This window comes from Sturnira hondurensis, unplaced genomic scaffold (genome assembly GCF_014824575.4).
Source record: "Sturnira hondurensis isolate 20B ecotype Veracruz unplaced genomic scaffold, ASM1482457v3 Scaffold0007406, whole genome shotgun sequence".
Taxonomy (NCBI): Eukaryota; Metazoa; Chordata; class Mammalia; order Chiroptera; family Phyllostomidae; genus Sturnira; species Sturnira hondurensis.
In genome coordinates this window covers 14,805,382-14,829,498 of record NW_028080037.1, presented here as the reverse complement: position 1 = coordinate 14,829,498, position 24,117 = coordinate 14,805,382, and the positions used below count along the sequence as shown (strand labels likewise).

The following is a 24,117-nucleotide window of genomic DNA, read 5'->3' as shown; positions in this document are numbered from 1 at the left end:
AGTTTCTGCCATGTGTCCTTACCAGCTGCAAAACACTGTTCTGGCAAGGTTAAAGAATTTTCTCTGGTTTTTCCTCTCCTTTACCTCTGACTTTGTTTTGCTTTGCAGGACTACAAAGCTGATGAAGACCCAGCATTATTCCAGTCAGTCAAGACCAAGAGAGGTCCTTTGGGACCCAACTGGAAGGTACTGGATGCTGATCTTTCTGACAGGCAGAATCTTGGCAACAGAATGGTTGACAGGTCTTGCGTCTGGGAGAGCTGGTGGCGTTTAAGTGAAACGTAGCAGTGGCACACAAATAGTTTTGTGTGTGATAAGGACTTCCAGCCAGTCGCAGTTGGCCAGCAGGTCTGTGCTGCATCAACACAGCACGTAGCCAGACTGTCACTTTCAGCGTAGTGCTGTTCTGATAGCTTTTAAAAGAGACGAGTGATTTAGTCTGTGGGGATTGGACTGTTCTCTTTTGAGACTTGAAGCAGTACAAAAATTCATGTTAAGTGAAGGTTTATAGTCTAAATTTTGTCTTAGTAAAAACTGAACACGTTCCCTTCACCCAGGCTTATATGTTCCTGACCTTTTAATAGTTATATTTTGGATAGCAGAACACTGGAGAACAATTTTGATGGCAAGAAGTTTATAATAAAGAGCACATCCTTACTTTATTCAGGGAAGTAAGAAAGCAGTGTCAAGGTAATCATTGAAATTGCTGTAGAAATATAATGCATTTTAAAGACATTGGCTAAACTAAATGAAAACCCACACAGAAGGCTTAATGTGTTGCTGGTGAGTTATTACAGCTAATTTGATAGGAGAAAAGGAGCATAAACACTTAAACCTGCCCAGAGCAGATTTTCCCCAACAGAATTTTACTTGATGACGAGTCTGTTTACGTTGAAGCTAGTCCCAGGTCATTGACAAGCCTTGTCTAGTTGCTGGTTGCTACTCGCAGGCAGAAGAATAGCGTACCAGCCCAAGTAGTCCACGGCGTGGTTCTTCATGGGTATCAGACTGTTTTGTGGACTGTCTTGCATGTCAATTAAAATGAAGAATGAATCTGATTTTTTTCTTTAAGAAAATGATTCATAATTATCTTATTTTCTCTTTTGTTCTCTGGGGGGTAGAGTTCAAGGTTCTCCCAGTTTAGTGGCGATGACTGGAGACTTTTAATACCCAGTGAGTGCTACATGTCATTTACAAATCAAGGAGCAAATTCAGTGTGCGTGATCTAAAATTACTGTAATGGATCTTTCCTAAAAACGCCTCCCCCCCCCACCCCCCCCAGATTTCTAGCTGTGGACTTTAGAACTCACTCTGAGTCACAGGAGAAGCCTTTCCTTTAAGAGGTTTAACAGTGGCCTTCTGAAAGGGAGTGCGTGCTGGGAGCAGCAGACAGGTGGCGACCTCTAAGGCTGACATGTCTTCTGAAAGGCCGTCTTGCTCCAATAAGTAGTAACTCTCTAGGTGACGTTACTTTCACAGGGAATGAGGGACATGCAGTTGCGACTCGAGGTGGATTAAATACTGAATTTTCTTCAGATCAGTTTTTCATGTGTAAACTTCAAGGGCAGTGCTACATAACCCGGTGGGCTGTTACGCTTGGAGTCAGGGAACTCCTCACCAACTTTTATAACGGGCAGCAGAAGCAATTTGACAATACGACTTTTACATGATTTTACAGCCTTTTAGGAACTTGGAGTATGATTTTGATTCCTTTATGACTTTTACCTTTTTAACTACTGATTAGTCTCCTGTTATCGATTAACAATGATTTAAAATTCTAGAACAGCTTTCAGTTTTAGAAATATGTGAATTTTACATTGTTTCAGGGTGCACTGTAGGAGTCTCCCACCCCCACCATTGTGTGTGTGTGTGTGTGTGTGTGTGTGTGTGTAAAGCAATAGTTTCTTGTTTCTCTGGGAGAGTTCTGTCTGGTAGTGAGACCCTTCTACCCATTTGCCTGTTGTTGATAGCCAAATAAGGGTGGATGTAGCTACTCTTATAAATTGAGTTACTGCTTAACTGAATTTCAGTGAGTTACCATGATCAGAAATAACTAGGGCAATCAGGGTAAACTGATTAAACCATCTGTCTACTCCTGCGAAGGAAAAAAAGAGTAAGAAAGATGACTAGCTGATAATACAACATAGAAAAATAGCAGCCCGTCGACTGATTTGATCTTGTCCATGTTCAGTGGGCCCTGTTTGTCGATAAATGTACTCATGGCATTGAAGGTAGCACTGGGAAGGATGAGAGTAGGAAGTTTCTGTACTTGTGAAGTATGAGAGTAGGGGAGAAATATATGGAAATTAAAGCAAAAAGGAAGACAGCTCGTTGTGGCCCCACTGACCCAGGGCTGTGTAAGAACGTGTGTGTGAGTGCTGCCTGGTAGTTCACGGCCACTTTGGAGGGCTCCCCTGCCCCCCAGCAGAACTCGCCTTCCTGGCCCAGATTGTGAAATACATTCACAGCTAAGTGCAAACTTCATGGGCTCTTGGAAGCTTTTCTTACGTATCCCGCAGTGGTGTTTTCCTTCTGAATGACTGCAGTATTTACTGCTTGTCTGCACCAGACCGGAAAGGGGGAAAGGAACTTTTCCCTGGTGCCAGCCACTATACAAAGTTGTATTTAATCTTCACGGCCTTCCTGTGGGGTAAACAACTGCTCATTTAAAGATGAGAAACTTGGCTAGAGAAACATGGACAATAGTTGTGGAAGGTACGGCGGGACGTCGGACATCTCTGTAGCACCTGGTTCCGTGGTGGTCGCAAAGGTGTGCAAGGCCTGGGTGCGGAGCAGATTCTGGATGTTCAGCCAGTGACTCAGTGTCACCAGTCTGAACCTGTTGTGCTGTGTCATATCATGGCAATCGTGATGTGGTTCTCTGTAGTCATGCTCTTTGCCAGAATTTGATACCTCCAATTAACGCAAGTCATGTTTCCAGTGGTCAAGGAATCTGCAGGTGACAGTGGCATTCAGGAAATCCATTAAAAATCCACTAGGAGGCTGTCACAAGCTGTGACTTAAATAACTTATCCAAACTCTGAGCCTTTGTCTTTAGAACTCTAAAATGGGAACGACAGTAGTAACTACCTCAGAAGGTTGGTGTGAGGGCTAAATGAAGGAATGAATGAATGAGTTACACTCCCAGCAGAGAGGAAGCACACAGTAAATGGGAGCTCTTACCACCGTCAGCACAAACAGCTTTCATCATCTCTTGGTGCTGATGAGCTCAGTGCCTGTCACACCCTGTTTATGACACACTTGCTCCTTTTCTCTGTCCAGTATCTAGGGGTTCCCTGGCTCTGCTCTCTGGGTGTTGTCAGATACTCCCGTGTTATGTGTGTTCAATGAGTGTTCGATTTGGGTTGGCCCTAAAGTAGAGGCCCCGTGGTTCAGAAAGCCTTCAGTAGCAGGGGACCGTGGGTTGCCAGGGGTATGTTCATATTGTACACATTGCGTAAGGATGCAGACCTGTTTGTTAGCCTGATGCCTGATGCATCCTTTTAATTTTTCAAAAACTACAGTCACAGAGATGCAGGCCTTAGTTGTGTGTTTGTTTTCCCTCTGATAAAAAGAATTTGAAAAAGCTGATCACATGAATATATTTCGTTACTTGTGTTCAACACTTGACTAAGTGACTCTGTGCGTATAATAGGAGAGTGACTTACACCTGAGAAAGATTGTGCTTCTGGCAGAACTGTGTGTTTCTGTGGATGTGAATGTCCCGCTTCTCAGTAACACTGCACATGCGTGTGTGTGTATGTACATGTGTACATGTTTTGGTTTGTGTTTGGGGGGCTTTCTGTGCGTGTTGTGGCATTGGTGTGACTACCTATTCTAACGGTCCATGAAAAACAGTTTTCATGTGGATTCCTTTAGTTTTGCAGTTTGCTTCCTCTCATCTGGTGAGTTGTCATTTTAACAAATTGAAACGCCACCTTTGAAAATTGTGATGTCATTTTTATCCCCTGGCAAGGCCGCATTCCTTCTTCATTTAATCCAGATGCCTCCAAAGACTTAAGCTTTTGTGTCTACGTGTGTATGATAGTTAAAAATGAGGCCTGTGAGGGTCTGTGTAAGAGGCTTTGCCGGAGCATCTGGCCCTGCCCGTGCCTGACGTGTCTCAGAAGACTCAGCTGGTGTCTGAGCCTTGGGGGGCAAGGGGTCAGGTCAAGTGAAGAAGTTGATCCAGACCCTGTGGTGACTTTTATATTATCTTATACATGGTGGGGCCATAGTAGGTTCACAGTTGCGAGTGCATGTAACAGTTTACTCCTGTATTACTATTAATTGTATTACTTTCCATACTAACAGTTGTGTGCTGTTTCTGATTACAAAGGCATGCCCTGGTTGTCTTCTACATTAGTTAACGCAGCCCACAGAAGCTCTGGCAGTTGGAGTGTGGCTTTTCAAAATGGTTTGTCATACTGCTTACCTGCTCAGTCACCCTTTGGAAACATTTCAGAATTGCCGGAAGAGCCGCTCTGGACCCTCCAGGCCAGTGAAAGGCCGCCGCGTTTGTGGATTACAGGATGCTGGTGTGTTTCCTGCCGTACTGTCAGGACTTCTTCCTCCTCCTGGCAATTGGTAGAATAAAAGTGGGGGGTGAGGGAAGAGTTGAAACCTAGATGGGGAAATCTCTTTGAAAGGGCACTGGCTGGAAAGTGGCCCAGAGAGTCTTCAGGAGGCTGATGAGCGCTGACCGCCATTACTGGTAGCCACCCGGGGAGAAGGACTGAGGGTGTTCTGTGTGTCTTCCTGTGGACGTGGCTGCGAGTCCCAGGGAGGATGCGAAGGCCTTTTAAAAACTGTTCCCTCCCTTCAATCTACATCTGAAAGCCATAGTGGGTGGTATAATGAGGCTTAATAATTAGTTTCTGATTAGACCACATTGTGAATTATATATAATAAAGCAGATTTTAAAACATGGCTGATTATTTTTGAGTATCTGGTTTGACAACTAGGTTTTCAATTCGGTTTTTAAAAAATATGTATTTAACACAGTATAAATTACACAACTCCTGCAGAGGCTACCAAAAAAGCCTTTGCGTGTCTTCATGAGGCTAAGTGCCCCAAGAGCAGCCCGTGATTATTTCTAGATGTGGCAACCAAACGCCTGTGTTCTCAGGCAGAACTGAGGGACTCGGGCCCGAAGAAACGCAGTGTCTTACTCAGGCCCGAGACGCATTTTGGCAGGCTGGGCTTCTTGCCGAGTTTCTTCCTGACACTGTCAGGGACATAGAGTTTTCTTCATGAGTTTCATTTGAAAGGTGAACTTGTGGTTTCACTTGTATGTTGTCACTCCTAGAGTCATGGGCTCAAGCATGAAGCACATGTCATAGTTCTTATTAGTGAAATGGGTGTGAGCTACAAAAATGGCCAAGGTTGAAGACATGGAAAATGTGACTGATTGTCTTCTCACAGGCAGTAAGCTTTCCTGTCTTAATTTTACTGTGCTTATTTTTGTGACATTAGTTTACGTTACGATTAAGTTAATCTTTTGAACTTGATCTCACATTTACTCATTTACGTCTTCCATTTAACATTTCCCGTTTGCCCAAACAGACAGGAATCTCCCACCTCTGAATCCTACTGGAGGCCTTTGCTGATGGCCTCCCTTTGCTGTGTGTGGGGTCGGGTGGGGGTTTCTGCTTTCACTCTGTCTCCCTCCCTGGCCCCTGTGTCCCTCCCACATCACACACTGAGTTCTCAGCCGTAGGCTCTGTCCGACTTAGCTTGCTTGGCACAGGTGTTTGCTTGTAGTCGACACCCAGTAAGTATTTGCTGGATGCCAGTTAACTGTCTTAAACCAAATAAAAATCAAGTGTTCTGGTTAGAGTGTCATCCCAGTGTGTCATGGTTGTCGTCGGCTCGATGATCCCCAGTCAGGGCACATACAAGAATCAACCAGTGAATGCGTGAATAAGTGGAATCACAAATAGAAACATTTCTCTCTCTTTCTCTCCCTTCGTTTCCCTTTCTGTCTCTCTCAAAATAAATGAGTGAATGCATGAATTCAAATGTCAGACTTGCCCGATACTTACAAAGAATGTATGTCCAGTGTAGATCTATTAAAATGACTACCAAAATCTAGACAGAGATGAGGGAATGGCTGAGTTGGGGAATCGGGTTTTGCTTGAAATTACAGTACACATACTCCACATACATTCTGTAACCTCGTGTTGGTATTTACTGATGCCTGCACTGGCAACGGCCCCAGCAGTGCGTTTATTTTTAACTTGCTTAGTGAAATCTGGGTTGGAAACTTACATTGCAAAATCAACAGCTGAAATTGAGCATTCAAAATACGAAGGGGGTGTGAGTCTTTTAGAAATGTCTGTGTCCTTGCAAAGTACTATTTTCAGTTGAATGTAGCGTGCACCTATTCCATCTTCATCCCAATACATTTTAAGTGGGAAGAGGTGTGTGGAGAGTTGGCATGTATAGGATTGGCCCAAAAGTTTGTTTGTTTTTTTCCATAAGATGGCTCTAAATAGTGCTTAGTTGTCTTTTTTAAAAATATATTTTATTGATTATGCTATTACAGTTGTCCCTTTTCCTCCATTCCCCTCCACCTTGCACACCCCCTCCCAACCACATTCCCCCCTTTAGTTCATGTCCATGTGTCACAAGTTCTTTAGCTTCTACATTTCCTATACTATTCTTGCCCTCCCCCTGTCTATTTTCTATCTACCCTCTATGCTACTTACTCTCTGTACCTTCTCCCCCCTTCTCCTCCTCCCATTCTTCTGTTGCTAACCTTCCATGTGATCTCCATTTCTGTGGCTCCACTCCTGTTCTATCTATCCACTTAGTTTGCTTTTGTTTTAGGTGTGGTTGTTAATAACTGTGAGTTTGCTGTCCTTTCACTGTTTATATTTTTTTTCTTCTTTTTCTTAGATAAGTGCCTTTAACATTTCATATAATAAGGGCTTGGTGATGATGAACTCCTTGAACTGACCTTATCTGAAAAACACTTTATCTGCCCCTCCATTCTAAATGAAAGCTTTGTTGGATAGAGCAATCTTGGCTGTAGGTCTTTGGATTTCATGACTTGGAATACTTCTGTCCAGCCCCTTGCCTGTAAGGTCTCTTTTGAGAAAGCAGCTGACAGTCTGATGGGCACTCCTTTAGGTGACTGTTTCCTTATCTCTTGCTGCTTCTAGGATTCTCTCCTTCTTTTTAATCTTGGCTAATGTAATTATGATGTGCCTTGGTGTGTGTGTGTTTCCTTGTGTCCAACTTCTTTGGGACTCTCTGAGCTTCTTGGACTTCCTGGAAGTCTATTTATTGCCTTTGCCAGACTGGGGAAGTTCTCCTTTAATATTTGTTCAAATAAGTTTTCCACTCGTGGCTGTTCCTCTTCCCCTTCTGGTACCCCTATAATTCGGATGTTGGAACATTTAAAGATGTCCTGAAGGTTCCTAAGCCTCTCCTAATTTTTTGAATTCTTGTTTCTTCATTCTTTTCTGTTTGGTTGTTTCTTTCTTCCTCTGGTCCACTTCATTGATTTGAGTCCCAGTTTTCTTCCCATCACTATTGGTTCCCTGTGCATTTTCCTTCATTTCACTCAGTGTAGCCCTCATTTTTTCATCTAATTTGTGACCAAAGTCAGCCAGTTCTGTGGGCATCCTGATCACCAGTGCTTTGAACTGTGCATCTGATAGGTTGGCTATCTCTTGGTTGCTTAGATGTATTGGCTCTGGAGCTTTGATTTGTTAGTCCGTTCGAGCCACACTTTTTTGGTCTGGTCATGCCCGTTACATATGAGGGGCAGAGCCTTAGGTGTTCACCAGGGCGGGGCAACCCAGTCACTGGGTTGTGACACTGTATGTAGGGGTGGGGTCAGAGAGGGAACAATGGCGCTTTGCTCTGTTCTCTCTCGGATTTCAGTCCCCTCTGCTGCTTCCCACAAGCAAACTGAGCCCTTCTGGTGCTGATTCCTGGGTGGGTGGGCTTGTATACATTCTAGGACCCTGGGGGGTGTCTCCAACGAACTCTCCTGTGAGTCTGGGGGTCTCTCCCAGCACCTCAACCCTCACAAGTGTTTTCAATTGGTGCTTTTAGGCTTTCTTTCCCAGTGTGGGGGCCCTGGGTTTGCCTGGTCTGTCTTGACTGAAACCCCGGTTTATTTTTGCAGTGTGACTGCAGTCAGCCAGGTGCCTTGCGCCCTCACTGGGTTTGCTTGTTGCCACCCCACTCCCAGGGTCTGGCCAGCCACCCACCTGAGCACCCCCTCTCCGCCCCCTTACCTTCTGGGTGAATGGTTGTCGGACTTCTATACAGTTCAATTTTCTGTCAGTTCTGGTTGTTTTTTTGTTTTTAAATTGTTGTTGTCCTTAATTTTGGCTGTGCAAGGAGGCACGGTGTGTCTATCTATGCCTTTATCTTGGCTGGAAGTCTGTGCTCAGTTTTCTTTAACCTCATTCGAAGCCATTGTTATATTGTATTGTGACAGCTGCTGTATCAGTGTGCATTAAATAAAAATTTATCAAAATTAATACTGGAGATGGAAGAAAATACACAACACTTTCTACATATTATACTTTATTATTTCAAGAAAGGTAAAAAAGCAACTGAAATGCAAAAAAAAATTTGTGCTGTGTGTGGAGAAAGTGCTGTGACTGACTGAACTTGTCAAAGGTGGTCTGTGAAGGTTCGAGCTGGAGGTTTCTCTCTGGACGATGCTCCACGGTCGGGCGGACCAGCTGAAGCTGATAGCGATCAAATCGAGACATTAATTGAGAACAATCAACATTCCACCATGTGGGAGGTAGCTGACATACAAAAAATACTCAGATCAATAAAGTTATTGGTGAAAATGAGAAATGTGTCTTTTATTTTACAGAGAAAAGCTGTATGGGCTTTTTTGGCCAACCCAATAGCACAAGACTGTGTGAGAACTATATTTTTAGAAAATGAGTTTTCAGAATACCTTCGGTTGTGGTTTTGTTGTGTTTTGGAGTTTTTTTTTTAATTCTCTTATGTTTGAATATATCTGTCATAGGTACAAGAAACTAGTCCATATGGATAACATGGGCTGATTGCGCACCATTCCAGTTAAACATGCTGGGTTTTGTTTAGTTATGTTGTGTGGCTTTAGTATACATTACTGCCCCTTAGGCCTCATCCACATACCTCAGAGTAACCTAATATACATCCTTAAATTGAAAACATGATTTGAGTTTGGGGGCTTCATTTATGGTTAAAAAAAAAACATGAAATGCAAGGAATTCAGTGAACACACAAAGAATTTAAATAAAATTTAAGAAACATTTCACAACTAGCTAGTGCTAGCAGTGTTAACAGATGAAATATAAATTATGGAGAGGCGAGTCATAATTTGGGGTTCTTCTCTTAGCCCACAATTTTCATTTTATAAGACTTCTGATCTTGTACTTTGTGAACCAGGCATATTTTACCTTTTATTTTCAATTATTCTTTTAAATTTTTATGCATTAATCTATATAAATCTTATTTATCTGCAAAATAATTCTATTTACTCATGGATTACCAGTGCAAATCCTGTTTTGAGTAGGTCAGGAAGTGTTAGGTTTGGGCTGGATGAGAATTATGTGTGAGTGATCCGATTTAGGTTTTGGCTTTCTTTGCTTTCTCATTTGTTTTCAACTGATGAAGAGAAAAGAATCAGAAAACATTTGTATCGTTCAAGGTCAAAAAAGAGGCTTTGCCTTGCCCAAGCAGTGAGCCTCCAGAGGCCTGGGAGGCACCCGGGACCCCTCTGGGTCCTGGCGATCCTAGAACATGGCTTGAAATGGGACGGGGGGCCTAGATATTTGTTCCATCGAGATTTTTCACATTTTAATAAAAGGTATACATTTTTCCACAATATTTCTGATGACTTTGAAGGTTCGTTCTATTTTCCTCTGGACAGATAACCTTGTTTTTGCTTTAGAAGTTAAAGATCAGGAGAAGTTGAATACAGACTGAGCTAAAGCTCTGCGTTAAAGATATTAGTTCAGCTTTCAGCTTGATTTTGTTTAGCTTTGATTTGTTGAACATCAAAAAGAAGAAAGGCAGGAAAACATTAGATTTTTTATAGTCAAAGAAGAATAAAGATTTGAAATAGCACCCAGATAATTTAGGGAAAAATAAATCTTGAGAATTTTTTAGAGTTTATTTTTATGCTTATTAGTTTTTTAATAAAGTGATATTTGTATATTGTTTTGAAAATGAAGAATTATTCACAGGAGAGAATAAAATCAATTACAGGCACATTATGTAATTACTGTTGTATTTCCCAATTCATGTAGGTTATTTGTACAAATGTTTGTATCATAGATACCTATTTGTATTTACATATTAAGCTTTTTCCCCCCACATTGTTAATCATTTTTTAAAAAGATGGGTTTTAATGACTGTTTGCATAGAAGGCCACTGTTTGGAAGGCCTGTGAGGTATTTCACCGCTCCTTCAGTAGGTGTCCAGTTTTAAAGTCCAGGTTTTTGCTGTTATAAATAAATCTGCAGTGTTTTTGTTTTCTTACCTGGTGAATGGGAACATGTTTCCGAAAGTAGAATTACCAGGTTAAAGGGTATATGGTACGCATAGGCTGTGAACAGCTTTGAGCCTTGGGTTACGCAGTATTAGATTCCACCCCTAGAAAGGACAGCCTCCAAAGGAAGGATTCTTTTAGCCTCTATTTATTGCGTGTAGGCAGTTTCAGTATTTTCTGTTTCCTTGCTGTAAGTGTGGAGACCTTTTAAAGTTGTTTCTTCAATGTAATCACTTGTGTTAAGACCACAGCTCAGACCAAGAGGTGAATTGCACAAGTCATTTTTGGGATTGGATGAGACCTCAACCATCACATATTAATACTGGTAGGAGTGACTGAGGGCAGGTATACGGCTTCTGTGTCCTCGGTTTCCTCCTAAGGCTGTGAGAATCTGCTCCTGTAGGTCACCTCCTGTGCCTCGCACTGTGTGAGGCGTTGGTGCCGTGGGGAGTTAGTCCAGGAAACCCAGGCAGCAGGCTGTTCGTTGTTAATTGGTTTACATATTCTTCCCTGAGCTTTTTCTTTTTAATAATTGTTTGGTAGAAGACAGAAAAAGCAGATTGAGACTGACTATACAGTTTAGATCTGGGGAAGATAGAGAACTGGTTCTTTTTTGTCCTATCACTTACAGTTTTTAAACTAAGTTGTATAGGCCATTATTACTTCATAAATTACCAGTATTACTGTAATTGATTTGAGCAGCCTGCCAGAGACACTAGAAAGAATGTGAGAAACAATGTAGGTAATTGTTGAAATCACGTGTCTGCTCTGTTCTCGGAGCCCCAGTTGGGTATAGGCATGTTTATATTAAATTTAGCTCACCCTTTAATTGGAACCATGCTTGATCCTGCTGCTTTGATAAAATGGTGGGAGACTTCTGAGGAGTCGGTGTTCACTAGAAATACTCAGGGTTTTCATCAGCGCACAGTGTCTAATGATTTGGGGTTACAGAATGGAGTTACCAGTGGCCCATGGTCAGTAGGAGCGTGGCATGCTCCCTCTGCAGGGTACCCGGGGTCCCCCTCCCAGGGTATCTAAGTGGTGCGGCAGAGGTTCCCAGCCACCGAGGAAGTTCAGCCTGTGTGGGCAGGGGGATACTTTGTTAAGCCCAGGAATACTATGAGGGGGGGAGGAGGAAATGCAAAGTTATAGGAAGTTTTAAGACAAAGCTTTGGATGTCAAGGCCATGTGCCTTAACCGCCCACAGCCCTGGGCTGACCCTGACTGTTGAGGAGGAGCTAAGTTCCCTCCCCCTGCTTTTAATGTCGCAGGAGTGGAGGGTGGACAGCATCGCTAGAGCCCAGCCTTTCCTTTTCTGACAGAAGTGAGGCCCCGGGAGGTGGAGGGTCCTTCCCACCGTACACAGGAAGTTACTGGGCCTAATGGGAACTCTTGGGCAGTTGTAGCTCGCAACTTTAAGAGCGTTGTTCTCCGTACACCCAAATTGTGTAGGTCTTCACAATTATGAAGGTCTTCGGTGACACTCGTTGGAGAGCACCTTAGGACTGGCTCATTGCTTATGGAAAAAGGTCTCTGAAAGACCAGTTTTTCATTGTTTCAGTGAGTCTGAGGCACTCAGAAGCTTCCTTTGTCCTATGGAAGGTTGCTTCCACGCTCTGCAGTCCAGATTCAATTCATGGGGCATGCAGGTCGGCGGGGCGGGGCGGGGGCCGTTGCAAGTGTGTGTGTGTTTGCCCAGGGCCACAGCAGCCACCACAGAAGGGTGTTCCTTCTGAGAGATTGTGGGCACCGAGAGTAGCGGTTTTTATCATCACTTACACACATAATCACTCTCCTCTCTGCCAGCTACTTCGTGTCCTCTGGCAACACCCAGCACAGGCTGGGTTGTAAATGGCACCCACTTAACACTTACTGAATTAAACTTGTTCATTAAGTGTGTGGGGGGGGTGTATTTGTGCTCCCGTGCTGAACTTTATCGTGGTACACTGTATTATGGGAGGGAAATCTTGCAAAAGTAGAACTAAGCTAGCCAAGTTCTTCTGTTGACATCAGACTCACCTGGAAAAGGACAGTTTGTTGTATGTAATAATCTTAAGTGCTTGTGATAGCGCCCCATTGATTTAACCCATATACCAGATCATTATTCAGAAGATGAATTGTTATTACAGAAGAGATGTTCTGAGAAAAGTTGGTCAGTCATTTGAGCTTCTATAGGATATTGAGTTCTATGAATAATACCAAAGTAGAATTTTTTTCATGTTGTCTTATCCTTAAGATTCACTTGAAACTGGAACATTAGTGAGAGTTTGGGGGGAAATGTGGTCTGGGGCTATGATTGGACGGACAAATGAAGAATAATCTTAGAGTTTTAGAGTAAGAGCTAGAAAGTCATCATTTTTTGAATTTATGTATATGTGGCTAAATGGAAAAAATATTTGTTCACACAGTGAACTTACTGAAAATGGAGTTTGTGAGTTGAGGGTGACAGGAAGTGACAGTGGCACACGGTGTGACTGACGCAGGCATTGTAGTGTCTTAAACGCTGTGTGAAGCTGCGAACAATGGCAGGGAAGAGGAAAACGCTTGTAAAAGGCTACTTCATTTTTTTACTCAATAATTTAGTTTTTATTAAAAAGGTCCCCATAGTGTTGCACATGACTTTCTCTTCTTTGGGGAAGGTTTATTTAAATTTTGTTGTTGTTGCAAATACAAAGTAGTAAATAATGACTATGAGAGAGAGAATAAGGGAACGAAAGAACTATTATGTATTATGCCCTTGAGTTGTACCAGCTAAGCACAGCATACACACAGCTCAGTTAATAAATAAAACAGGGCCTCGCCACTTGCCAGTCTTTGAAGGCACAGAAGACAACTAACGTCTTCATCATTTTGTAGTGTGCCTCACCACATTCATGGTGGTGGAATGATAATGACTTTATGAGAACCCTTACGTATTAAAGGCTCGCTACTGATAAGATGTGAATAGAATTTGATATTTAATATGAAATCTGAATAGTGTGATTTGAGACAGCAATGCGCCTATTAAACCGTAGAGTCAGAAAGTAACTTCGTCTGTGGAAGGGAGGGTCTGTAACAGGGGAATACTGGCCGCTTTTGCTAAAAGGATTTCAAATTTCCCAATACCCGAATTAGACACATTTATGAGATTGTAATTTTCTTCATGTATGCCTGTGATGTCGTTACACAACAGTCAGTTATAATCAAAACATAAATATTTAAATCACGATTTCCCCTTTCAATGTTCCTCATCTAGAAGGAGCTGGCCGGCAACCCTGACTGTCCTCAGATGTGTGCCTATAAGCTGGTGACCATCAAATTCAAGTGGTGGGGGCTGCAGAGCAAAGTAGAGAACTTCATTCAGAAGGTAAAATCTGTTCAAAATGCAGTGGCCTCAGTTTGGGTTAAGATTTTGAGGTAGCTGTTCATGGGATATTTTCTATGTTACCACTTTGCTTTATTCCCCCCCCCCCCATAAGGTAAAAATCATTGTCTGTGTGTAATTCCTCTCTGCCCTACTTCTTCTCCCTAGAAACACCAAAGACAGATGCCAGCAGAGGTTTTAAGGGTCTTGCTGTAGGGAAGAGCATAGCAGTTTTTGGTTTAAAGTGGTTTTTTGATGGTTTGCTCAGCTCTTCTGTGGAGAGCCTTGTCCACACGCAGCAGGTCCCCAGGGGGACACGGTGCTCCACACGGGCCGAAGGGGGAGACCAGGCCTCGCCTGCCAGGGTGCCCCTTCCTCCCACCTCAGCTGGGTACCCCTTGTGCCTTCCATACGTCCTCTCCTGACGTACACTTTTCTTGTGTGCTTTGCACTCCTGTGGTGTGTCTTCTCTTTAGGGGTCCTCGCTGAGAGTAGTTACACCAAATCTGAGGATCTGAAATCTGATCGTCTCTTTTATGACTTCTGTATGAAAGGGAAAGTAATGGGCAGTTAATCTAGAAAGGGGGCGGGAATTGCAGTTGTATAAAAATACACATGGTTATAAACACATGAGGAGTATGGAAAGTCTTAGGTATTTACTTTTCCTGGAGGGTGAATGTTTGTTTCATTTTCATTAGAAAGAAGCCCCTTTCGTGTCTCTGACCCACACTAGTTGTGGTGGCAGAGTTCCACCATATTTTTTTTTTTAAGTTTTAAACTAACTGCTCTAACAGGTTTTTTTTTTTCTTAAAGATCTTAAAGTCTGGAAACTGATTATCCTTGGGCCTGCTTGCAGTTGGCCCACAGTAGGCACTCTGTAAATACCGGCCTCCTTCCTTCCTCCTGGATCATAACGATGGACTAACGATCTAGTTCTGATAAATAGAAGTCCCTCATAAAATTGATGAAACCCCTTCTGTTCATGGAAAAAAATGTGAATGTTGAAGAGTGCCCAAAAATACTAAAGTACTCACTGTTCAGTGCACTTTTCTGTTCTTGGGAAAGTTTTTGTTGTTGTTGTTGTTTGTTGTTGTTGTTTTTTTTCTAATGCATTTTATTTATTTTTTTTAAATTTTAATTTTTATTTAATTCTTGTGCAAGTACAGTTTTCTGTCTTATATTCCCAGCCCTGCCCACCCCCACCCCCAGTGCGCCCCACCTCCCTCCCATTTCCACCCTGTTCTTGGGAAAGTTGAATAAAACCTAAATGATCCAGCAGTTACAACATTAATTATATATATGGTATGGCGTGTGTGTGTGTGTGCATGTGCATACGTATATATGTATGCACATATATATACACACACTAACATTAGAATAGCAAGATTAATGGACAGTAATAATTCTTTTTTAAAAAAACCTTTTTTTAAAGATTTTATTTATCTTTAGAGGGGGAGGGAAGGAGAGAAGGAGAGAAATATCAATGTATGGTTGCCTCTTGTGAGTCCCCTGCTGGGAACTGGCCTGCAACCCAGGCATGTGCCCTGACTGGGAATCGAACCACGATCGTGTGGTTCAAAGGCCCACACTCAATCCACCGAGTTACACCAGCCAGGAGTATGTAATAATTCTTAATTTAATAAAACATCTTACTCCAAGAACCCAGGACTCCTCTTTCAGTATGTTGTTGTACTCTAGCTCACAGCATTCCTTTGAACTGCAGAGAAGTTAAGAATAATAATGTATAGCTTTGTAGCAAAAGAAATTGAGTTGACCTTTGGTGATTGACCTTTAGAAAAAGGTGAGAACAGATCAGGTCCGGCAGGAGTTTTCGTGGGATAGAACGTACACACCACATTTATATTGTACAGTTGCTTCTGAATACTTCCTTTGCAAGGAGAGATTGCTGCACATTTCACAGGGAAATCTTTCTTTTTTATTGTGTTTTACAAAATGGTAAGAGTATGAAATTAAGATTTCTACTAATCGATGTAGTCTTTTCAAAGCAAGTATGTATCGATTTCATGTGTTAATTGGGAGATATAAGTTAATGTGCCATTAATCTTGGAGTTTTACCATCTTATACTACTTTTCTTCTTTGTTTTAAAAGCAAGAAAAAAGGATATTTACGAACTTTCATCGCCAGCTTTTTTGTTGGATTGACAAGTGGATTGATCTGACAATGGAAGATATTAGGCGAATGGAAGACGAAACTCAGAAAGAACTAGAAACAGTAAGACTTCCTGTTTGTGGAAATTCCCCAGTTTTCCCTTTCTAGTACTGTCTGTGTGCTTAGTAAGTGTGGGCTTAGAGTTAGAAGCGTACTATTGGAAGCTGTTTCTTAACCCTTATTCTGTGTATCCGTACCAAAACTGAGTTTCTCAGACACTAGCGTCGCTTCACGTGTTCTGGCTGCCCTTTTCTTGAGCATCTTTTCATGAAAGTAGACTAGAGCTTTCTGGATTCACAATTTGTTATATGTAAGATGTCCAGTGCTTTGTAAATTCCTTTTTCTGCGTTAGTTCTCTCCGATGGTATCTGTCTCCCAGCCCCTCAGACAGCACTTTGTGAGGACAGGCTGCTTTGGTTCATTTCGTTATCACAGTAAGTTACTAATGTTAGCACAGGAAGTCCCAGTTCCCGCTTCTGTAGGACAGATAAGGGGCGTGATTTTGCCACTGATTCCAGAAAAGCCTTCTCCCTCCCACAACTGGCAGTAAATCTCGGTTCTTCTTAAGCTTTAGGCAGAGATACAGCCAAGTGATCCTTGGGCTAGAGGTCAGCGGGCCGTGTCTCACAGTGAAACCCCACCCTGGCTGCCCCCACCACCGGCGAGCAGGCTCTGTGTTGTCTGAGCACCCCATTTCTCCCCACGACAGTTCTTCCCTGACTTCCTCCTGCACCTCGTTTTGCTTTTGCTCTAGCTCTCGGCTGCGCTGCTTTTCAGTTGTAAGTGAGGCCCCGTGGGGGAAACAGGCCCAAGGAGGGTCCAGGGTGGGCTGGTGGTTTCCATGCGGTCATCTCCAGGCCCGCCAGCAGCGGCAGGTTTGGACGCCCCGCGGGCAAGCGTTTGACAAACGCCTGCGTGTGAGGCAGGAACTCCATTTAATCACGGGAGAGCGGCAGCAAATCAGGCTCTTTGGCACAGAAAGAAATCTATTTGTCCGGAACGGAGCATCGTAAAGAATCTGTTTAAAATTGCTTACTTTTGGTGATTACGGCAGATCTGCTTCTAATTAGCTTTATACAAACCTTCTGAGAGGACTAGGACATATTTTCTTTATAAGGCAATAAAATGTTTTAACCTTATCTTATACATAAAGTAAACTTCAGACAGTCTCCAACTTATGAATGGATTTTGGTCCAAAAGTTTCTAAGTTGATTTTTTGAAATTTGGAACATGTTTCCCCACAGAGAAAACAATGTAAATTGGGGTTTGGTTTTTAGGCCGGGCAGTGGAAGCTTCTTTGACCTCAGTTTCTCTTACTACTAGTATGAGGCGACCAGATGGCAAGCGTGGAAGACTGTCCCTTGCCTCCTTATTTTTAGGCTGGTGCAGTCACAATGTTTAAACAGGCAAGAGTAAGTCTCGGTTGGGTATGGCCTGTCTCTCTGTGCCTCTCACCAACCTCTGTCTCCCCTTCCTCGAGAGTCAGGTGCCCTTTTCCAAGAAGCACCCACCGCCACCACTCAGTCTGAACCTATCCCCCTCCTCGCCTGGCTCCGCCCCTCCAGGTGCTCCGGGCTCTGGCAACACCTGCCAGCTCTGTCTCCAGCCCTTTTGAGCAGCCGGTGTCAGCCAAACATTGCAAAGAAAGCAGTGTGTGCTCTGGTTTCTCTTCAGATTGCTTAAGTCTTTTGCCTTTCACTAGAGGCTTCTCTGGGGAGGCACAGTTCTGGGTTTTGGAGAAAGAAAGAAAGCATCATGGTTACACTCATTCTCACTGAACTCATGATCCAGCCTTAGCATCTCCAAAAACGATTTACCAACACCAGGATAAAGAGAAACAGACTTATTTTTCTTGATTTGAACTCTCCTGAGGAAGAGTGGTCAGAGTGGAGGGCGATGGATGGAGCCCTCCCTGGCTTGGGCCCTGGACCGTGCCTCCCTCTGAGCCCCTTGGACGGAACTTGGCTGAGACCGATTCTTCCCCCACAAGTTCTCCATCTCCTGCTCCCTGGACTCGGAACAGCCCCAGTGGCGACATGAGGGGAGCCCTGGCGGGCAGGTGGGGACCCGCTCCCACCCGAGGCAGCAGACCCGTAGTCTCAGCTGCTTTTCCGGGCAGGTCAGTCAGTCGTGAGTTAGTAATTACACTCGAAAAGAGAGACACGCAGTTTCAGAGAAGCCAAAATTACCAGAAGGTCGTTATTATTTTACCCACATGACTCAACTTGATTCCCCCAAGAAGTTAGTGGGAATCTTACCATCAGTTCAGAGCTGGAGGTATATGGAAGTTTCTCTGTTACATGTTTCAACAGCATTTTAAGGAAAATTCCAGCGTTAACTGCTGATCATAACAAAATCCCTTTCCGGTCATCTTGCTTCAGGTCACTGGGGAGTCTACTCCATGTCGTGCTGCAGCTGCCCCAGCCCTGGCGGCTGCCCTGGGAGGCCCACCCCCCCCCCCCCCCCAGTCAGGGCAGCAGCACAACCGCCTGCCCGGGAAGCTCTGCCTCCTGGGGGGCGTGGCCTGCTCGAGTGGGAGGAACTGTCTCTTTTCCTGAGGTCCCCTATTCCCGACACCTGATGATAGAACTTGATACATTGAATTCTCTTCTTAATTCACAAATATTTGAAGAATCGGGTTTCTTTGAAATGGGTTTTGGTCCTGGAGAGAAGGATAGCATCTTGAGAGGTTAGGCGTGAGGGGGATGCCAGTGCCTGTGACTCTGGGGAGAAACCTGGGTCTTAGGCCCAGCAGCCGAGAGAATGCCTGGGGCACACCTTTTGCGTTCGTCCTCAGCCTCGTGGGGCACTTCTGTGGGGTCGGAGAGAAGGGCTGAGTTTAGAAATGTGTGTATTGCATTTGCTCCTTTTCTGTCTGTTCTTTTCCTTAATTTTCTCGTTGAGTTTTTTAAGTTGTCTGTAGACTATTTTTATGAATGCCTGTCTTTTCTGATGCATTCCTGTGTCTGTCCGTCATTGTTTCTTGTACATTGTTCCTGGGCTTGCTTGTTCTTCCTCTTTTTGACAAACTTCCTGTAAAGAACTCCTCGGAGGAACCCGGTCTCCGAAGCGGCGGAGGTGGACAGTCCTCCTGGCTCCCTTCCCGGTGAGGGGACTGGAGGAACGGGGGTCAGACCGGTCCTTTTCTCACCTCATGTTGGCGAGCAGTCCTTCACCCTTGGCTACCTTTGCTCATTGCACATCAGTCTGCAGGCTTTTGCTTCCTAGATTCAAGGATAGACACACACTTCTTACACTGTGTAAGAAAATCCTTTCGCAAGATTTTCTTTAGACTAAGGTTACTGAATGGGCCTCAGAACTCCATTCTCTGTGTGGAAATGGTTATAAACAGGCCGTGGTCACTTGAATCTCTTCTAGACCCCTTTTTCTCCCCTTGCTCACTAACCCAATACCGAGTCTCTGATTTCAGCAGCTCATGATTTTATTTTACGTTTAGATGCGTAAGAAGGGTTCCGTCCGAGGCACGTCGGCTGCTGATGTCTAGATGAGTCCCCTGTAGGGTCAGAGACAATATCAAACTGTGTAAGTGAAGACCTGGGGAAAAGGATATTTAAAAGCCAACACCTTTTTGGTAATGGGTAGTTAACTTACTGAGGAGACTAAGTGTTGAATGTGGTTTAATTTTTAGAATTGAAAAGATTGTATTTTAGAAATTGACGGTGGACAGTCGAGTTACTATTGTGTAAAAATTTTATCCACGGAACAGATTGAATTTCATAGTCCCAAACTACTTCTTAGTGTCACTGGGTCAGAAACCAGCTGCTGCGTGCACACTGTTTACCGTGTAGCACTGTCCTAGAGGCAGCTGAGTTCCCATCAGTAGCCGGTGCATTGACCTCTTTTTCAGTGGGACCACTTATGGTTAGTAAGGAAATACGTAGGAGCATTTTAAGTCAATGATCTTTTATCCCCACACCAGAAGGGCCAACAGCAATAATTCATTTAACTTTCCCCCCAAACACCAGAAAGTCTTCTTTTATGTTGACTCTTCAGTTGTCTTTAAGACATTTAAATACACTCAGGTTTTTATTTACAACAGAAACCATTTCTGTGGTCTTACTTCTCTAACACAAATTTATTGTTCAAATTAGAGATTTTCCTAGAACGATAATAGAGCCTTGAAATCCACCCCACATATTGAACTCAGTGTAAGTAAACAAAAATCAGCTCCACGTGCGCCATTTGTTAATGCTGAACCACGGTGCTGACTGAGGAAAAGCACGAGACAGAACACGCCTCTCACTCTGCCGTGGTTCTGTGCGGCCGTTGCCCCGTGGCGCCTGCTCTGTGCTCACAGACTGTGGGGGGCGGACGTGTGGGCAGCGGAGAGAGGTCGTTGTGCCGAACGTGCTCCAGTGAGCTCTGCCAGGCTCCCCCCAGGTCCGTCCTGTAAACTCACACTGTTCCGTTAAAAAAAAAAAGTCAAGTTACTGTTTTTGTTAAATTCTTCTATGCTTCTGTGATTTATATTTGCTCCTAGTTTATTTTCCCTCTGATGAAACAAAGTGGTATGCCATTAGTAAGACCAAAATTGTTAGGATGAATTTAAATTTTTAAAATACGGTTGTGGGGGTCCATTTTCTGCTACGAGTTTTGATGCATTGAGGGGTTTTTTTTTCCAGAAAAATGTGTGCAAAAAGCTACTAGGATTATTTGTGTCTCCATGAGTTTTAACACTTCCTTTCACTTTCCNACCACGGTGCTGACTGAGGAAAAGCATGAGACAGAACACGCCTCTCACTCTGCCGTGGTTCTATGCGGCCGTTGCCCCGTGGCGCCTGCTCTGTGCTCACAGACTGTGGGGGGCGGACGTGTGGGCAGCGGAGAGAGGTCGTTGTGCTGAACGTGCTCCAGTGAGCTCTGCCAGGCTCCCCCCAGGTCCGTCCTGTAAACTCACACTGTTCCGTTAAAAAAAAAAGTCAAGTTACTGTTTTCGTTAAATTCTTCTATGCTTCTGTGATTTATATTTGCTCCTAGTTTATTTTCCCTCTGATGAAACAAAATGGTATGCCATTAGTAAGACCAAAATTGTTAGGATGAATTTAAATTTTTAAAATACGGTTGTGGGGGTCCATTTTCTGCTACGAGTTTTGATGCATTGAGGGTTTTTTTTTTTCCAGAAAAATGTGTGCAAAAAGCTACTAGGATTATTTGTGTCTCCATGAGTTTTAACACTTCCTTTCACTTTCCTTGCAGTTACGTAATCAAGGCCAAGTGAGGGGAACAAGTGCAGCCAGTGACGAGTGAAGAAGAATCTGACCGGGATCTTGCAGTGTTGGCCTTTCCTAGACATGTGCTTATGATCATGTGCTCATGTGCACAGGTTCCCGACCACATGTATATATATGTTGGTGTGTGTATGTCTGTAGCTGTATATAGAATGCATGTAGAGCTACAGATCTAAATGCATACACTTGTGTATATATGTACATATAAACATACTGAAGGGATTAATACAATTTCTCCAGAGTACTGTACCTATCTTCAGCAAGAATACAAAAGAAAATATTTTCAATATATATAGCTGAAACAGATTTTAATTATAGTAATACCATTCATTAATGGACAAATTAACTGCAGTGTAATACTAGCTGGTATGTTTCATAAATGTCAGAATTGTGGACCAGTATATATATATATATATACACACATATATATATATACATATATAAAATATCCTTTTATTTTCTGTTCTTTTAAATCACTCTCTTACAAATTTTTTATTTTAGTCTCACAAGCAAGGACTCCCACAGAAAAATGTATTCAAAATCTTTTAGTATTCCAGTGAATCTGGAATGTAAACTCTGAGTGTGTATGTAACGACTTATTTCTGGATGGTCGTTACGGCCAAATTGGGTAATATCCATTAGTAAGGAGTAAAGTTATAGTCCATTTTTTACTTGTTTGCCCTGAGGGACAAAATCCTTTTTTAAAAAAAAAAAATCCGGTTTTTATTGGATTTTTGTATTTTAAATTTCAAGTATTTTTCTACATCAGACATAGCAAAAAATTGGAGATGATGACTTTGTGCTGTATAATAAATGTTACACAATTTTCAGGCTCCTGTTAGGCAAACAAAGAAATCGATGAGGAAATTAATAGCATTGTAAGCTGTTTAGAAAAATTGGAAGTATAGTGCTTCCACGGCATCTTGCTTTGAAAAGACTGTCTTCTGAAATTGCAACTTGGAAACTATGCAAATGATCTGGATTCCTCACAGCTTACACGATAGACTATAGATAACAATGTTGTTTTGCTCTTTTCACGCTGAAGCAGTTCTAAGAACTGTCATTAGAACACAGCCCGAATGAATAGGCACCGTGAAAAAATGCTGGTTAGAGGTTAGAAGCCGCTACCACCGTTTTGTTTGAAAGAAGAGACCGAACTCTAGGGAAGAATTTCATCAGCTTTCTCTGTCCACATCCAGTTTTTCTCCTGTCAGTCCTGGAAGCTTGAATGGAATGATCCCGTTGAAGCCTTCAGGTCACAGACTGTCTTCTTGAGCCTCCGTCCCTCCTTCAACACACCCGCCCCTGTGGTCACGTCACATTAGTAATCTGATTTGCTGACAGTCCTGCCCCTGCTTCTCCTTCTCCCATGTGTCCTGTGCTGCCGCGGAAGTGTAGTGACTCAGACAAGGGTGCTTCTGCATTGCGATGCCCTGTTTGCCTCGCTTGAATACAAACCCACGCTGCATATGTCCGCTGCATACTCAGGATCAAGACTGATGTTTACTCTCTGAGCAAGCACTGTTGTAAAATAGGTTCTCTCAACATATAATCATTGTCTGCAAAGTGTTTGATGCGAGGAAGATGATTGCTAATTCCCTGAAATAAAGAGTCTTACCCTCTCCTCTTAATGAACTTAACTCTCACTGGCATCTGCAGCATCTTTGGGAGCCTGGGCGCACATGGCAACGAGAGCCCAGTGCGTGGGTTTTAATGTTTCTCTAACAACTGTGGAGATTTGAGGGAATATGTGGTGAATGTAAAATACCTAGTTTACTTGGCAGTCTCTTGTGTAAATTACAGTAAAACAAAGTAAATGAAATTTAAACAAAAAATAAATTTGATCACAAAATGCCACTTGTGTGCCTGAGTGGTGGTTCCCCTGGTGCCGCATCCGCTCCTGAGCCCTGAGCCCGCTTCTCTGCCGTTTCTCCAAGAATCCTCTGACTTCCAGCACTACCAGTCTGGGAAAAATAAAGAAAAAATGGGGTTTGTCTTATTTTCTGTTTTTTTTTTTTAATTGCAAACTCCTGTTCTTGAAATGCGCCTATGCCACATTAAGTGGTTACATTTAGCTTCTTAAATAATTTTGTTGTTAAAAGCCAAGGAGTAAACTAAAGAAAGATGATTATTAGTCTCAGAGGTTTTTTAAAAATTATTTTTCGGGGGGAAATTACAGAAAGCCCACAGTGTTTTTAAAAGCACTCTGAGGATTTTGCTTTGTTTTACCTCCCCTCTTTTAGGACTTGGGAAGGTCTGCGGTTCTTGGACATGTAACAACTGTTCTCCCATGCTTCCAACTTACATTATAGAGCTGCTCAACCTTTGGAGAGGCAGCCAGCTCTATATGAATGTATTTCATATATAATGTCATATTTTGAGGGTGTTCTGTTTGTTTTCTGAGGTCATTCTCTTCAATGTTTTATTTCAGACACAGGGTTTGCATTCACACTGGCAGTCTATCCGTGCGTGTAGCCATCTGAGCACGTACACGCCCAGCACTCGGGCCTCGCTGGAGGTACCAGGAGGAATACAAGCAGTACACAGTCCATGTGGGAGACAGGCATGTGAACAGATAAATTACAGTTCCACGGGATATCTGGTCTCTTAACAGTACAGAGTTGGTAGAGATCTTTGACGTCATTCACATTGTATAAGTGAAAAAATAAGTCCAGGCCAGAGGCATCTGGGATCCAAAGAGCTCAGTGGGCGGGGGGTCAGCACGCCCCTTCTGGCCCCACAGTGAGTCCTGGGCTCTGTCCCTGGAGGTCGTGGTGCCCAGCTGGACCTGTTCAGGGTCGGTGGAGACGTATCTGCCAGCATATGGTAGGTCCTCTGC

At 43.2% G+C, this 24,117-nt stretch overlaps 1 protein-coding gene across 2 annotated transcripts in view; it reads left to right on the top strand.

Annotated features, from left to right (window-relative positions):
• The window catches only part of PITPNB (phosphatidylinositol transfer protein beta), a 70,182-nt gene extending 47,047 nt beyond the window's left edge, over positions 1–23,135 (top strand). Inside the window, exons 8-12 of one of the 2 annotated variants that reach the window (XM_037052401.1) lie at positions 109–186; positions 13,752–13,862; positions 15,970–16,092; positions 19,487–19,572; positions 21,247–23,135. In XM_037052401.1, coding sequence (XP_036908296.1) covers positions 109–186; positions 13,752–13,862; positions 15,970–16,092; positions 19,487–19,534 — 360 coding nt within the window. In that variant the 3' untranslated portion in view covers positions 19,535–19,572; positions 21,247–23,135. The remainder of the gene's footprint in view (positions 1–108; positions 187–13,751; positions 13,863–15,969; positions 16,093–19,486; positions 19,573–21,246) is intronic. The other variant, XM_037052400.1, reaches the window with a different exon arrangement.
• The last annotated feature ends 982 nt before the right edge of the window (positions 23,136–24,117 follow it).